Source organism: Canis lupus, chromosome 13, assembly GCF_011100685.1.
Source record: "Canis lupus familiaris isolate Mischka breed German Shepherd chromosome 13, alternate assembly UU_Cfam_GSD_1.0, whole genome shotgun sequence".
Taxonomy (NCBI): domain Eukaryota; kingdom Metazoa; phylum Chordata; class Mammalia; order Carnivora; family Canidae; genus Canis; species Canis lupus.
In genome coordinates this window covers 27,678,022-27,695,189 of record NC_049234.1, presented here as the reverse complement: position 1 = coordinate 27,695,189, position 17,168 = coordinate 27,678,022, and the positions used below count along the sequence as shown (strand labels likewise).

Sequence of the window (17,168 nt, the reverse complement as noted above, 5' to 3'; positions counted from 1 at the left end):
CTGCTCGGGTTCTCTCTCTCTCTCTCAGATAAATACATCTTTGAAAAGAAAAATCTTAGACTTTTTTTTTTTTTTTTCAAACGTTCTGCAGAGTCTCTTCATGTGCCATGGTGTGTGCATTGACCTCTTTGCAATTTTTTAGTTCTTAAGTTCTGGAAATGTTTCTTCTTATTCCTCCCATGTGTCCATGTGTTGCTGTTGTTGTTTTCTGTTTATTCTCCTAAAATGCCTCACCGTATCGTGTTGGAGTCACTAGGTGATTCTTATCATTTCCCTCTTTTTCCTGTCCTATTTGTCTGTTACGTTTTAGATTATTTTCAGCCTTTTATTCCCACTGTTTGTCAACTTTTTTTATTTTAGCTGCCGTATTTTAGATTTCCAAAGCCGTTTTTCTCAAGTCATTGGGAGTTTTTGGTGGTCTCTTTATATTTTCTTGTTGTTTCATAGGTATAGTATTTAGCTCCCTGAAGATTTGATTATATTTTATAAAACATTTTCTCTCCTACTGCGTCTGGTTCCCCCACTCCCACCCCCAACTTGTTATTTTGATCTCTTGCTTTCATTTTGGAGCCCTTCCTCAATTATCTTATCATCCTTCACTGCCCATTCATATTTCAGAGCAAAGCACCAAAAATTGATGGAAAGCTCATCTGTGTTAGCAGCGCTTGTCAAGAATGCAAGGTTTTAGGTTTTAGGATGTGAAGACAGTGCCTTTCTTTTCTTTTCTTTTTTTTTTTTTTTTTTTTGCCCCAAGCAGACTCCCCAGTGAGTGTGGATTCCCAACATGAGGCTCAATCCCACAACCCTGAGTTCATGACCTAAGCCAAAATCAAGAGTCAGATGCCACCTAGGTACTCCAAGACAGCTTTTTTATCAGGAGTATTGTAAATGTCAGTATCCAGAGGTGTGTCCTCTGGCACGATTCAGCTCCCTCAGTCCATGTCTAGTGATCATGTATGATGGTATTCTGGAAGCAACAAGGGCCATGGAGTCAGGGAGCCCTGTTGTTTGTACACACTTTCTCTTTTTCTCTCTGTGCACCTGCTCTTCCAAATATTTGATGAATTCTCTCATCCTTTTTTGTCTTCAGTTCTTGTCTTTGTGAGATTATATTTTTTTATAAGTTTAATGTCATCTTAGTGCAATTATGGAAGGAAGAAGAAATGAAGACATGTGGTCAAGTTATGACTCTAACCCAGAAGTTTATTCTTATGGCGTAATGCCTGCTTCTTATATTTCTTTTCAAATGTCTTTAGCTTCCTGCTTCTCTTCCCACCCACACCAGTAGAGAGAGCTGAGGCTTGTTCTCTATCTGCTTTCACGCCTGCTTGGTGGCCAACATGGCGTGGTAAGATACGGCATTATGGCGTCAGAGGAATCCCAACCAGACTTGTAGTAGATTTTCCAGTGGGTTGATTTTCTACCATTATTTGTATATAGACAAGGATATTGGCTTTCCTTGGGGTCTGATTTCCCACCACCACAATTTAAGAGAAGATTTGAAGGCTAAATCAGTTTGTCTTTGCATTCACAACTAAAATCTACATTGACAATCTACAATGTCTTTCTGACATTGGAAGTCTGTTTTCAAGTTAGATGGATTTTCGGAAAGAGGGTTGTAATTGTGGTGTTACTGTACCATCTCTCATAGCCAAGCATTAACCTCAGGCAGTGTTGGTTTAATATGGGCCCTCCTTCTTACTCATGTGCTTCCCTCTTGGCCCTTCCCCACTGAAGAACATTTGTATAGGATTCCAAGTTATAGACCAGGATTTCTCCCATCCTTATTTCATAGAATCCAATTCCAGGTGGTTGAATGATTAAAACGTGTTATGGGGATATGGCAATGGCCCAGGCTTAGAGGAATATTGAAAATTACCTTTGACTACTTTTTGTATGCGTTCTTTATGCCCTTTGATTGTCTTGAAATAATTCTCAGACTCGTAATTTGTTGGTAATCAAGATATGCTTCAAGTCTTTTTCATCATAAAGTACTTTACCCAAGAAAAAGTCAACTGTCAAAATTTTATCATGCCAACCAAAATATGAGGGAATTTATAAGAATTGATCCATGTGGGGGTGCCTGGGTGGCACAGTCAGGTAAGCATCTAATTCTTGGTTTCTGCTCAGCTCATGACCTCAGGGTTGTGGGATCAAGCCCCGCATCAGGCTACACATTCAGTAGGAAGTCTGCTGGAGATTCTCTCTCTCCATCTGCCCTCCCTCTGTGCACACGCTCTCTCTCTCTCTTCCCTCTAAAATAAGTCCATCCATGTGTAAGATCAAAGTTAAAATTTAAGAGGTTTCCTAGGCGAAAATCTATAGTGTGTGTGTTTTCTTTGATTCTTTCGATCAGTGTTCCCAATGAAAGAATTCCTGCCTCTTATCTCTAGTAATGAAGAAACGATAAGTGCCTCTTGTTAAAGGAAAGACATAAATTTTTTTTAATGATGGCATCTGCTTTAATTACAGTACAAAAATTGAGAAGGAGAAAAGAGAGCATGCAAAGCAGCACGGGATGATCCGCACAGAAATCACAGGAGCCGAGATCGCAGAGGAGATGGAGAAGGAACGGCGCCTCTTTCAGCTCCAAATGTGCGAAGTAAGAACAGCCTTTGCAAACATTTGCCTGGAGTTTCATTAACTGTGATCTTTCCTGCTAATCAGGAGTTTTTATACTTAAATGCAGGCTGTTTGATTATTAGAGGAGGGGACTGTTTCTTAAGGGTTCTCATCTCCATTTTTCTCCAAGCCTTTTGGGATCCGCCATTTCACTGTTGTCTCATATTTTGAGCCTTGGTCCTGTGGGGCTCTTTATGCCAAAACAGGATTCTTTGGTGAGAACTTTAATGTTGCTTGTGAGTGAGTGTGGAAAAAAAAAAAACATTTGGTGAGGAGTAACACTGGTGAATATGAAGTCTTACTGGTCCAGGTTTAGAGCATGTTTTTTGTTTTATTAACCATGTGTCCAGTTTGAATGAAAACTTAAGTATAGTTGTCATTAAGAAAATCTGAGTTCATGAAAGAAATGTAATGAAAGCATGCACCCTTAGAGCAGTGGTTCTCAAACTGGGTTCCCAGGGAACACTGGCACTCCTTGACCTACAGTCCTGCATATTCTGATACTAACGTTGTATCATAGAGTTCCTTTCACAGTTTTTCAAAAATAGTAAAAATGGATGGAGTTATCTCAATTTTAACAGATTTTTTTAAAGTATTTTTTCCCTTCAAACTTTTAGCTTCTTTCATTCACAAACACTTCTTCATAGTAAAATGAGTGAAAAAGAAGCAAACAGTATCAACAGATATCTTGGCCACTAGTAAAAATCAGACCTAGTAGTATTAGTTAACTGCATAAATCAATAATGAGTTATTTTCATTTTTATTCTTTCATTCTTGAGTACCAAAAATTTGAAGTTTCACTATCTTACGGCATACGCCTCAAGAGAATGCTATTTTACTTGTTTTCTATAAAGGACAATCAACTATTTCAGGTTTTGACCATGTGAACTCTTGAGTTTGAGATCCACTGCATCCGGGGGAAATAATCAGTTATTCTAGAATGTTTTGCTATGTTTGATTTCTGCTTGTCATGTAAACTAACCTTGAGCATTTATAAAATGCTAACACTCTAATAATTTGTTTGTACACTTGTGACTTTGCCAAATCAGCATTTCCCAAATTAAATTCACACTGTTTGAAGGTAACCAAGGTTGAGTAACTTGTGTAGATTCTTGATTGGTATTCTGCTACCCAAACCCATGACTGAAATACTTTGTAACAATACATACAATTTTGTTTTATTTCCACAGTATCTCATTAAAGTTAATGAAATCAAGACTAAAAAGGGTGTGGATCTGCTACAGAATCTTATAAAGTATTATCATGCACAGTGCAAGTAAGTAGAATATCGTGATCATAATTATTAGCCCAAATAAGACCCCCTTCACTTCTTTGCTGTTCCTAATCGTTTCTTTCTCTCTGGTTTTTATTTGGTCACTATATATAGTGATATTATAACCTCCCAAAGCCACATGATAAGAAATAGCATGTATTATCTTCCATCTTCTTTGCTTTCTGTAAATCAGGAACTCAGATTAGTACAACTCTCTGGCTGCTCAAAAGTGCTGTCTTATTTACGAATCCTAACAATGGCCTTGACAATCTGCAAAGCTCTTTACAGACAGATGCATCCCTATCATTATTACCCCCACTCCCTCCTCCCTTACCTGACATCTCACTTATATTGGGTCACGTATATCTACTTTGAATTTTTTTTTTTTCTTTTTCATCTAATTGGATGAAATTAAATACTTTGGGCATTAAGAATACTTTGCCTTTGTACTTAGATCCCTACATAATTGGTGGTACCTCCGCTGTTTATACCAGCACCATTTTTACTAACATTGCATTTTTATTATGTTTGAGATTCTGTGGCATTACTTTTGTTTATTTACTTCTCACTTACTTACTAGATTAGCTTTCATAGGCTTTCTGGTAGAGATTTTATGTGAAAATGTGCCCATTATTAAAATTTTTAATGTTCTATATAAGAATATCTTTGTGTTCAACTGAGACATTTCAGGAGGTCAGTGTTAATATTGTGGGATGCATACAAGGCATGAGTCAGAAAGATGAGTTCAGACCGTGGCTCTGTACCCAGGTGACCATGTGACCCTCGTCAGGTTCCTCTCTAAACCTCAGTACCCTCATCTGTCAAGTGGGGTTAAGGTTGGTAGTTGTGAAATGAAATGAGATAATGCATATGGAGTCTTGCCTGGTACCTGCTATATTGCCTGTGTTTGCTGCTCTGAGGATTCCAAGTGTCACTGAAATCATTCATTCATTCATGTATTGTACAGAATTGTTTCTCTTCAGGAGAAGCTTTTAATGATCAGAATCTTATTTATATAAATTTGATTTGTCAACTTTTTCCTGCTTTTCAAAGTAAATTCCACCTTGTATAAATGTGTTCCACATATAAAAATAATACATTGAGGTGGACACAGTTGCACATTTATAAGATAAATTTTGCTTGTGGAAGCATCATACTGAAGACCTGGTCTAACCTTTGGCTTCATAGCTTAGTGGGGCACATAGGAGACTTTGAAATGTGTCATGGTGGTCCCTAATTTTAGTTTCGGGTGGAATTATTTTTCATCAATTCAGTTTTCCTAGAAACAACATTGCTTTAAAACCTCTACAGAAAAAAAGTGAGCCGCTCTGTCTTTTTTACAACACTTTGGCAGCAAATATGATTTTACCTGATTTTAGAAATCTCTCTTTCTCTCTCTCTCTCTTTTTTTTAAGTAAGCCCTGTGCCCAATGTGGGGCTCAAACTCACACTCCCAGGACCGAGAGTCTCATGCTCTACCAACTGAGCCAGCCAGATTCCCCTAGAAATTTCTTTTGACATCATGTTTCCTTACCTGTAGAAGGGTTTAACCTCCACAAACATGAATTTTCCAAAATGTAAGATGTTTTGTAAACCATACAGCTCTTAACCTACGTTCATAAAGGTGAAAAGAAGAGCAACTCTGACCCGGATAGCTAATGTATCCTCCCTTTGTTCTTTCATTCCTGGCTTTATTCACTTTCCAGAAATATATATCGGTCTCCTGATAAAGGCCAGGTACTTTGTAGGCACCCTTGAGAGCTAATTCTTGTATAGGGAGTAAGTTGGGTCATCAGTCATCACAATGGGCCTAGGAGATAACTGGTAATATGGGCATCAGGAGGAGAGATTTTCATACTCCTTGAAGGGGGTGGCAGCAGTAGAGATTAGACTTAGGAGATGGCTAGCATCTGGCCATTGGAATCTGTGTCTCCCCCGGGAGCAGAGGGATCAGCAGATGAAAACCTCCTTGTGGGGAGTGGTATTCACAGACATGGGTCATAATGGGGTTCATCCCTAGCTGCTCCATGGTTGAACCTCAGGAATGCCTGCACAGCAAGAAGCTCGGTGTTCTTTCAGGGAGACTCTTTTCTTTCCTATTTCAGGCAATCCCTCAAAACCCTTAATAGATAATGGACTTGCAAAGCATTTCTACCTAATTCAAAAAGAGAAAGAGATTTCATATCCCAAGTACTTACTCCCCAAATGCTTTTCAGTTCAAAGTCAGGGAGCGCCTAAGAGTAAGTTCACTCCAGTAATACCATGGACAGTCCCAGCACCTCAGTGGGGATGCAGTTGCCTCAATGGAACAATAAAGGGAGCAGAAAAGAAGAGCTTTTGACTTTCCGTTACCCTTTCCAGCTCACCCACACCAGCTGCTCATCACTTTCAGACTTGAACATTGTGGGAAACATGTTGCCTTCAGAACAAACATTATCCTACTGCTCACCCATTCCTTTTACCACCTAGCAAATATCATTATGATCTGCAGGATCACAAAGCATGTACAAACATTACTATATTGTCCTTGATTTAAAAACAATAATAGCTAACATTTATCAAGAACAATCAGGATATTGTAGCTCTGAAAGGATGAATAACTTGCCCTAAGACACATTCACTCATTTAGTAAATACTTAATAAACATGTCAAAATGGACAAAGCAAAAGAAACCAAAGGGAAAAAATAGATAAATTGAACTTCAAAATCAAAAACGGTATTGTGCATGAAAGAACATTATTAAGAAAGCAAAAAGACAACCCACAGAATGGGAGGGGAATATTTGCAAATCATTTATCTGATAAAGGTCTAGTATCCAGCATATAAAAAGGACTCCTACAACTCAACAACAAAAAGATAACCCAGTTTAAAAATGGGCAAAGAATTTAAGTAGCTATTTCTCTGGAAAAGATACACAATGGCCAAAAGCACAAGAAAAAAACTTCAGCATCATTATCATCGGGGAAAATACAAATCAAAACCACAGTGAGATATCACTTCACCCCCACTAGGATGGCGAGCAACAACAACTTAAAAATTTAAAAATCAATAGCAACAACTAAAGGGAAACTAGGTCTTGGCGAGATGTACAGAAATTGGAACCCACAGTTCATTGCTGAGAGAAATGGAAGTTGGCGCAACTACTTCAGAAGAGCTTTTGGCAATTACTCAAAAAGTTAAGCCTAGAATTACGTGGCCTTGCAATCTTACTTCTAGGTATATACGCAAGAGGATTTAAAACAAGTATTTAAACAAAAATGTGTTCAGACATATTCATAGCATCATTATTCACGATAGCCAAAGTGTAGAAACACCCAAATATCCATCAATTGGTGAACGGACAAACAAAATATGGTATAGCATTGCAGTGGAGTATTACGGGGCGTGTAAGAGAATGAAGTATTTAGACAATAGACATGACTGCTGATTGGCCCATGGGCTGGACCCTGGTGCTCAGAGGCTCCTCACCCCCACCCCTGTCCTTGCAACGTGGGTTCTGCTTGCCTTTCTCACTCCCAGAGGCTGCTCCAGGAATGCAGCCTTAAGATGGTGATGTGTTGAAAACACCTGCATGATGTATACATGACTAAGCACAGTTAAGGCCTCTATAAACTTTAGGGATTGGGAGGACAGTTGTGGGGATCCAGTCTTATAGCTGCCACCCAAGATGACATTCAAACGTCCAAGCTCCCTGTGCTGTTAAGGAAACTGCCACCTGCCAACCCGGAGTGACCTGTTGCTTCTTTAGGTCTCTTGCTCCCAGGAGGGTCACAAACTGACATACATGCTACGACATGGATGAACATCTAAAACATTATTCTAAGTGAAAGAAGCCTGATGTGGAAAGCCACATACTATATGATTCCATCTAAGTGAAATGTCCAAAAAGACAAATCCACTGAGATAGAAAGCAGATTATTGTTTCCTGGGGGAAGAGAGGAAGTGGGAACGATTGCTAACAGGCGATGGACGTGTTCTGGAGTTAGTGGTGATGGTTGCACCAGGTTGTGAATATACTAAAAACCACTTAATTGTACATTTTGAAATGGTGAATTTTACATTACATGAATTTTATCTCGATTTTTTTTTTAATGCACAAAACAGCCACAAAACAAAAACAAAGATCATGCCCTCATAGAACTTATATGTAGAAGGTGACAGAACCAAGTCATTCACCCAGGTCTCTATAACTATGCTCTTACTATGTCAAAAATCTAAATTTGATAAGCCTGGATTTGAGCCTAGACATCGCTACTTCTTAGAATCTCCATAAGTGAGCACAACACATCACTCTCAGCTAGCTCTTCGACCTGAACTGTTGAGATGTATCCGTGGTTCATTAGTACTTCTACTGATTAACCCCTGTACCGTTAAGTTTCTTAAGCACCACACACTGGTGTGTGGGATGTGTCTAGGAGGAAATGTCACCTGGCTAGCTGGAAATCAGTATCTAAAGTTTGGAAGTAAGCTTTCAGGAGGGGTTGGTGGTTGATGCATTAAAGAATCACTTTAGGGATGCCTGGGTGGCTCAGCGGTTGAGCATCTGCCTTTGGCTCAGGGCTTGATCCCTGAGTCCCGGGATCGAGTCCCACATCGGGTTCCCCGCATGGGGCCTGCTTCTCCCTCTGCCTGTGTCTCTGCCTCTCTCTCTCTGTCTCTCATGAATAAATAAATAAAATCTTTTTTAAAAAATCACTTTATTTTTTTATTTGTTTTATAATTTTATTTGTTGTAAAGAACCAAACTCTCTATGATATTATAGGGTATCCTGACCTCTTTTGAAAATAATCTTATGTTCCCTGAGCATTTCAGCCTTTGGCCAAATAGCACCTCTTTCTAAGCCAAGCAGTATATGTGATTGGGGTAGCAGGGAGATATTTCTGTCTTTCTTTGAAATTAAATTAAAAGCAGAAAGAATATAGCATCTCCCTTTCCTGTCATTATTTGGGTAGAATAAGAAGTGATGTATATAGCAACGTTCTTAGGTTAGAGAAAACTGCCTGATGGACAGGTGACTGTTGGACGCTCATGAGCTTGCTCTCTGCAGCTGTGCGTGTGTTATAGTCTGTCAGGATAAATGTGAGGGGTCCTTCTGCCTATCAGTTGGCAACTTACATCTTTCTAGCACTCTAGGCCATTGAGATATGGTCATATTTCTTGCAGGCTGCTTATTTAAAAAGTGAAGCCAATGCAGCTGTGTCCCTAAGGTCAGAGAAATAATGAGGCTTATTCTGCTGGCCTGTGGCCATCAGGTATTGAACTGCTTCTCTGTACCTGGCATTTTAAGAACATTATTGCAGTGCTCACAAGAACTCTCCACGGTCCATGGGATCATCTCCGTTTCCTGTATAAGGACCTGGAGGTGCAGGGATTCAGAGATTATGCCGTTACTCAGTGAAAGAGCCAGAATTTGGGCCTAGATCAGCCTGATTTGTTTATCTACCTGTGCTCCAGAGCTAGGAATACTTAAACTCAAATCCCAACTCTGTACTTAATGACTTGATGACCCCAGTTAAATGACTTGACTTCTCTGGGCCTCAGTTACCTTGTCTGTTACAGGTTAATAGTAATAATTACCTATTTTGTTGGCTTCTAATGAGACTTAAAAAGGGATACTTAATTGTGCATAATAGTGGGTGACTGGCACAGAGTAAATAGTTGCATGCCAGCTGTCATTATTATTATTATTGTTAATTATCATCTGTTTTCCAAAGATCTCATTATATTTCAGTAATGTACAGAGAAAGTAGCCAAGGGACAGGTTTGGGTGTCAGAGAGGTAATGTGGCTTTCTATGGGGAAGGCTTACATGTTTGGGTGGAGTGACAGGTGATCAGAACTGACATTTGTGCTTTACTTTCCAATTAACAGAACACTTTTATCTGTAGTGTCTCTTCTGGCGCTCCTGGAGGCCAGAGAACGTCCACCTTTGGAGGTGATCAGGCTTATTTTCAGGCAGAGTCCATAAACTGCCCAAGGTTATACGTACAGTGAGATTGAGAGCCAAGACATGATACGCTTTTGACTCTGAAGTTTATGCATTTCCAGTGAACCAGAGCCAGGGGAACCAGAGGGAGGAAACAGGGAACAGAGGAGCCAATGCCCTCAGTGAAATGTGGCAGATGATGTGTGGCTGTGACTCACAGTCCCCCCCAGCCAGTGGCTGAGACTGAGCTGCCCAAGTGGAGGACGGTCAAGCACAGAGGGGAGGTCACAGACGGACAGGGCAGTGGACCACGTTGGCCTCTGCTTACTGATGACTGTGTTGCTAATATCAAGAGTGATGGTCTCCTTACAGCCTGTCCCCTGCCTCCTATTCCCATTTCTCACCAAAAACCAAAAGTTAGCTGGAACATAACTTTCTAGAGAGAGGCTCAGCTCAGCCTTCTCCTTCCAGACTAAATGTCAGTTCTTTTCTGTAATTTTGTTTTGCCTCATGTATGAAAATATGATCTGTTTTAGCAAATGAAGTTAAGAAAACCTACAATTTTCACTCAGAAGATGACTGGATTTATGTATATGATTTGTTTACAAGAATTGGGTCAGATTGTAGATTAAAATGATTTCTCATTATATTAATTTTTCCTAGTCTGTGTTTGTAACATTCTGAAGAATTCTGAGGTAGGAAAACAGGCTTGTTGGGGTCTTTCTTCAGCCTTTGAATTGTAGGAATTTGACCCCCTTCCAGCTTGCTTTCACTACTGGTAAATAACTTTAAGAGTGCTGTCTCAAACTAAAACAGCTCCCTTCTCCTTAAAATGTCTGTGTTTTATAACATTCCTGTGTGCTATTCAAATCCAAATTTGCTTATTCAGTTTGTCCAGTAGAACTTTCCTGCCATGATGGGAATGGAAGTGTTCTCTACTGTCTAACGTGGTACCTACTAGCCATGTGTGGAGTGAGACTTTAGGAACTGAGGCTTACATTTATCTAATTTTAGTTAAGTTGTTAGCTGCTAGTGGCTACCCCATTGGAAGACACAAATCTAGAGAATTATCATTTAAACTCATGTTAAAAATAAAGAGAGATGAGGCAGCCCCGGTAGCTCAGCGGTTTAGCGCCACCTTCAGCCCAGGGCCTGATCCTGGAGACCCAGGATCGAGTCCCATGTCGGGCTCCCTGCATGGAGCCTGCTTCTCCCTCTGCCTGTGTCTCTGCACCTCTCTCTCTGTCTCTCATGAATAAATAAATAAAACCTTTAAAAAAAATAAAAAATAAAATAAAATAAAGAGAGATGATTAAATTTCCTTCATGTTGAAAGTGAAAATGAAACACAAACATATCTGCAGTGAATCCGTATCCCTCTGGGAAGGACAGGACTCCTTACCTGATAAACCCGCGCTGTCCAGGGAAGGAAGCTAACATGCACTGAGCACGTCCTAACTACCCAGCGCCTTGCTGAGTGAGTTTATATGTGTCATCTGTGTTATCTGCCCCACTGAATACAGATAACACAAGCAGAAGTTAAGTGACTCCCTAGTGCCCCATTGCTAGTAAATCCTCAAGCACAGATTCTAGGCTGTAATCCTCTGACCCTGGAGCCCTTACTTTTTATGTCGGAAGGAGTCCTAATAGCATCCACCTTACACTGATGTGTTCTACCTTCAGACTTTTTCTCCAGAAATTATTTTATTATCAGAGATCAGAAGTGGTTTCTCTAGGATTGACTTTGTGGCCATACTTCTGCCTCCTTCGCACACACTTTTTCCCACATGTAGATGATACTGGATCAGATTGATGTTCACAAATGTCCTGGCCTGGACAGAAGACAGACAGCTGCTGTAGGGCTGGCATTAGGCCTTGGCACAAGCCAATGCCGGAAAATGCCATCCCCTGGATTGGCAGGACCAGGGAAAGCTGCTGTGGGAACTATAATAGAAGCGTAGTGAGGAAAAGCGTTTCAGCAAGAGGGAACAGCATATGCAAAGGCCAGGTGAGAACTGGAAAAAAAAAAAGTGACATGATTGGAGTCCCAATATTTTTTAAAGAAGATGGTAGGTGATAAAACCAGAAAGATATTCAGGGGCCAGAACATAAGTTGTATTCAATTCTGTACTGAGTTTAACTTTCATCCCAATAGGCAGGGGTGAACAGCTGAATGTTAGAAGAGTTTAAATGTAGCTCTCCAGTTAAATGGTTAACCAAAAAGCCCTCCTTCCTCCCATTCCTGTTGTGGGTAGACTTTCTGAAGACGGTATTTCTCTTCCTTACGTTAGTAAGAGTTCTCTCATCTTTAAGATGTCAACCTTAAAAAATTCCTAAACGTGGGGTTTCAGTATGCACTCTTGGAGGATCAGTTCTGTTAAAGATATATTGTTACCATTGTATTGTTACATTAAGCTAAAAGTACATATAAATATAGATCCTAAGATGTGTCCTAAAACTTCTTGATAATGCTGCAATCTTGTCACTCACTGAGCATGTGCTTGGTGCTGGGCCCCCTGCGATCCCAAGATGAGACAGTCCTCATCCTCAAAGACCTCATTCTTTTGTGAGGAAACAGCAACAGAGGTGGGCAGGGTTAGAGAAGCCTCCAAAAGTGTAGAGAAAATTAAAAACACTGAAACAAGTAGGACTCCTGAGTGGAGGCATCAGACAAGAAATCTCTTCGCTTGGTCGTCATGAGCAGGGGTGTCCGAATCAGAGCCTGGCTCCAAATCCCAGTTTTGCCACTTATTAGTTGTGTGAGCAAGTTATGTACTCGCCCTGGGCCTCAATTTATCCTCTGAAAAGGAGATGAGATTGATGTGCTTGTGAACTCATTCGGGTTGGGGTAGGGAGTGAATGAAATAAGTAAAATGCAAGCATGCTTAGCTAGTTAGGCAGGCTCGGTGCATGTCAGTGCTGAAAATTGTTCAGGGTGAAATGGTGCATCTGCTTGTACACATGCCGGATACCATCGATCCGACCTCCTGATTTCGAGCATGCGCTCGGGGGTCTTTGGAGAACTGAAAAAATGGCCAACTTTTCGCAGTCTTTGTTTCGAGAAGAGTCTTCTCTCTCCTTAGAGTGTCTCATTCATGCTTGTGATATTTCACCGGTTATCGTGTGTATCTCTCTCTTTTGAATTCAAATATGGCACAACCAGGAGGAATGTTTCTATGAATAGATGGATATGCACATGAAATCACTCTATTGGGGCCGCAGCTGTAATTTGCACTGTCTATGTGACAGCTGCTAGCACATGTCAGATGGTGCCCGTAATCTGTTTGTTGGTGCATCTTTATAAAAACACTGAAATTCGTTTATAAGTGTTTTTATGGAGCTATGTGGGTAGAGAGTAAATGTATTAGTATTTTCAGATTTTACAGGTAACTAGGGTTCATTTTTTTTTTATGCTTCTGATAAATCTCTGATGTTCTCCATCATAGTTTCTTTCAAGATGGCTTGAAAACGGCTGATAAATTGAAACAGTACATTGAGAAACTGGCTGCTGATTTATATAATGTAAGTATTTTATAAAATAAATGCATTTTAAGTTGCTTCTGTAGGTAAATATCAGTAAATTTGAAATCTGGATTAGAAGAGCTCTAAAGAAAAGAGGCAAGAATAAGTGATGTGTCAGTATAAACCTAGTGCAGGTAAGCCTCAGTTGAATTCAGAAGTCCTTAATGGACAAATATTCTAGAGTACATTTTGGGGCACAGGAGGAACAGGGATATAACCATTGGTTCTGGATGGCCCTGCAGTCAGCACTTATAGAAAGAATGTTTAACCCTGGAAGGATAGAACCTAAGACTGCCTCAGAGTAGGCAAGTTTATGAATTTTTGGAAGGGGGTTTGCTTCTATATTTTTCTCTTTTGTCAGATATGTAGATTTTGCTTTTATGTTAGCAAAGTCACAAAAAACTTCTTTGAGAAAAAAACCTAAATGCCAGAGTAAAAATGGCCAGTTTGTTCCCCATAATCTACTTGACATTGAATAATATTAAAAGTATGGCTTATGAGTATAACTACATAAGTTGAAAGAAGGTTTCAGAGTTACAAGTAATAACTTCTATTTTTTATGTAGCTTTAAAAACATATAGCTGGTGGCGCCTGTGTGGCTCAGTCAGTTGGGCATCTATCTGCCTCAGCTCAGGTAGTGATCCCAGGGTCCTAGGATTGCACGTCGAGCTTCTGCTTTTCCCTCTCCCCACTGCTCATGCTCTCTCTCTCACTGTCTCTCTCTCAAACAAATAAAATTTAAAAAAATAATAAAATAAAAACACATAGCTGTGTATTTTTTCCAACTGTATTTTTTTTTTTAAGATTTTATTTATTTGAGAGAGAGCACAGCATGAGGGCCAAGGGAGGAGAAAGAGAAGCAGACTCCCTGCTAAGCAGGGAGCCCAATGCTGGGCTCTATCCCAAGACCCTGAGACCATGACTGGAGCTGGAGGCAGACACTTAACCAACTGAGCTACCCAGATGCTCCCTGATTGTCTTTTAATAGTTAACATGATTCAGATTGCAATAAGCTCCAACTAATTAAAAAAAAGCAGCACCAGTGCTTACCACCCCCCCCGGGTGCCACTGTGCAAACATTCGTGTGTGTGTGTGTGTGTGTGTGTGTGTGTGTGTGTGTGTGTGTGTATATATATTAGCACATTGGGTTCTGGTCCTTTTTAGCATTTTCTTTTGGCCCATTTAATCACATCATGGGATTCCTGCTACCATTCTTTGAAAAAAGCAGAAGCAAGTGACCCAGTGTTGTTTCTTAACTTTGTTTAAAATGGTACTTCAGGGGATCCCTGGGTGGCGCAGCGGTTTGGCGCCTGCCTTTGGCCCAGGGAGTGATCCTGGAGACCCGGGATCGAATCCCACGTCGGGCTCCCGGTGCATGGAGCCTGCTTCTCCCTCTGCCTATGTCTCTGCCTCTCTCTCTCTGTGACTATCATAAATAAATAAAAAATTTAAAAAAAATTTTTTAAAAAATGGTACTTCAGAGTTATTTGCCTCACCTAGGTATATTATTTAATAAGGAAGCATTTTGCATTAAATCACTAATTTCAGAACTCACTGATACTTTCATAAGGGGAGAAAATCCTGCCTTTTATATAAAAAAATGAAACTATGGAAAAGACTTTAATAAGAAAATCAACTATATAATTGAGCTGTTTGATGACTGATATATTTGGATAAATTAAACTCTGCCCATAAGTGTATGAAAGTGATCAAAGTCATGTTTTTCTGCCACAGATAAAACAGACCCAGGATGAAGAAAAGAAGCAGCTAACCGCACTCCGGGACTTAATAAAATCCTCTCTTCAACTTGATCAGAAAGAAGTAGGTGATATGCATGTTTCCAACAGGGTTAACAGTATGAGTGTGCTGGCCTGGGCTGGTGTTTGTGTTTCCTGATCTGCAAAAAGGCATGTCACCAGTTTCCTGCCACCATGTTATGGGACAAATGAGATATAAGATACAAGTGCATACCTACTGCATTGCCCTGTGTAGCAACTGTGCTTTATTTCCCCTGCCCTCCTCGTACAAGATGTTTTTAACGCCCAAGCTCCAATGCCAGGACCCTAGATTTGCCATTCCAGCTTTGAAGACATGTGCTTCAGAAATACCGTGTCCTCTCAGGGTGAAGTGCACACCCATGTCCCCTCTAGGTCATCTGTCTGGGCAGCCAGAGGTGGGGCAGAATCCTCTAGAATCATCTAGTAAGGAGCCGGCTAGTGGCTAGTCACATGAACCAGCAGCCATATCCTAAGTGGTATTGGTGCCAGAAGAAATCTGCTGGGAAGTGCCATGCCACAGAGGGAGGTTACGACCCTGAAGGTTCTCTTGACTAAGTGAAGACAGCCCTCTGGGTTTTCATTGAGCAGAGTTTACAGCCCTTTCACCTTGGTACCCAGTGGCCAGGAAGGTGTGGATCTATGTTGTCCAGGGCCTCAGCTAGCATGTGTACCTGTGTTTTGAGGCCTCTTTTGAAGGTGCTTGTTACTGGCATAGACATCCTAGGAGAGGTGTTACTGGCATAAACATCCTAGGAGAGGTGGTCCCCTTGAATGACTTCTCCATGTAAGAGCCATAGAAAGACCCAAGAGGAAAGGCGGGGCGGGGAAGAAGTAGATTGTTGTGTAGGGAGAGAATCGCGAGGTTTTGTACTTACCGAAATGCACTTAACCACTTCCTACCTTTGCTTTGTCTTGCAGTATTATGACCATCCTGTATATGGAAACTTTCTTAGGGGGGAAAAAAAAGACTTTTGCGGTCCCTTTTTGTTTTGCATAGAGGCTGATGTAATCTGCTCCCAGTTAGCTAAAGAACAGAGTTGCATATAAGCTAGAGGAGTGTGTACATAATAAAATGCACATGATTTTATTTAAAGCCACCCCAAATTAGTAAATGATTGCCTGTTCATTAGCACCATGTCCTGAGTATTTTACAAGTAAAATTGATCTTTCACAGCATGCCTATCCCATTCCCATGCTGTTTATCATCTCTCATTGCAAAGTAAGGTTACTAGGTAATGATTTCTAATGACTCAAATAAGAAAGGAGACTGTTGACCTTAGAGTTCTTACCATAGCACTACTATTTGAGAAGACTATAAACTAATCTGATAAATGACCTGACAAATTAAAGCACCTAGGAAATTATTTAATCTCTCTACCCCTACCAGGTTCTAACTTGACTCTTTTAAACTCTTTGAAAGGACACTCCAAGAATGTGAGCTGTCAATAGGACAGCTCCCCACATTTTTGGTGGACTTGTTTTTTCTTGTCAAAATTCTTCATTGACTTCTGGCAGATGTTCTCTGAAATAAATTATTGTAAGCTTTTGTAACAGCCTAACTTCCCAAGAGAACTGTTCGCTACCCGACTATTTTTCGGGTTTAAAATATTTTATTTTTAATAATGATACCCGTAAATCTTGCCCAACATTCCAGCGTTTTGTTTGAGTATCTCTCAATAGCCTACCATAGCGTGGTTTGCAAGGTGTTTAAGAGATTTTGTGTTTTGCTCATCTCTGTCTTTGCAGTATCTGACACTATCTGGTACCCAAAAGGTACTCAATAAATATTTAGTAAGATGACACAGAAGGAATCCTTTGCCCATTCCATGTATCCCTTACATTAGAGATTTGAAGCTTCCATAGTTAGTAGAGGTTCGTTTTAGGTTGGATACCACAAATGTTTATAACCCCCTTAAATCAATGAGTAATTGCTTGCAGTTGAAAAAGATGTGAGGTATTTTTACTCCTTAATAATTTTATATGTTAATATAGTTTTCTAAGAAGAAAGGAAGGTGATTGGTCCATATTGCTAATAGAGAATAAGGAATT

The 17,168-nt window shown here is 40.2% G+C and overlaps 1 protein-coding gene across 4 annotated transcripts in view; it reads left to right on the top strand.

Moving 5' to 3' along the window:
- The window catches only part of ASAP1 (ArfGAP with SH3 domain, ankyrin repeat and PH domain 1), a 357,363-nt gene that overhangs the window by 255,286 nt on the left and 84,909 nt on the right, over window positions 1-17,168 (top strand). For all 4 annotated transcript variants that reach the window (XM_038555531.1, XM_038555529.1, XM_038555530.1 and 1 more), the window contains exons 8-11: window positions 2,473-2,602; window positions 3,813-3,898; window positions 13,266-13,341; window positions 15,076-15,162. In XM_038555531.1, the coding sequence (XP_038411459.1) occupies window positions 2,473-2,602; window positions 3,813-3,898; window positions 13,266-13,341; window positions 15,076-15,162 (379 nt within the window). The remainder of the gene's footprint in view (window positions 1-2,472; window positions 2,603-3,812; window positions 3,899-13,265; window positions 13,342-15,075; window positions 15,163-17,168) is intronic.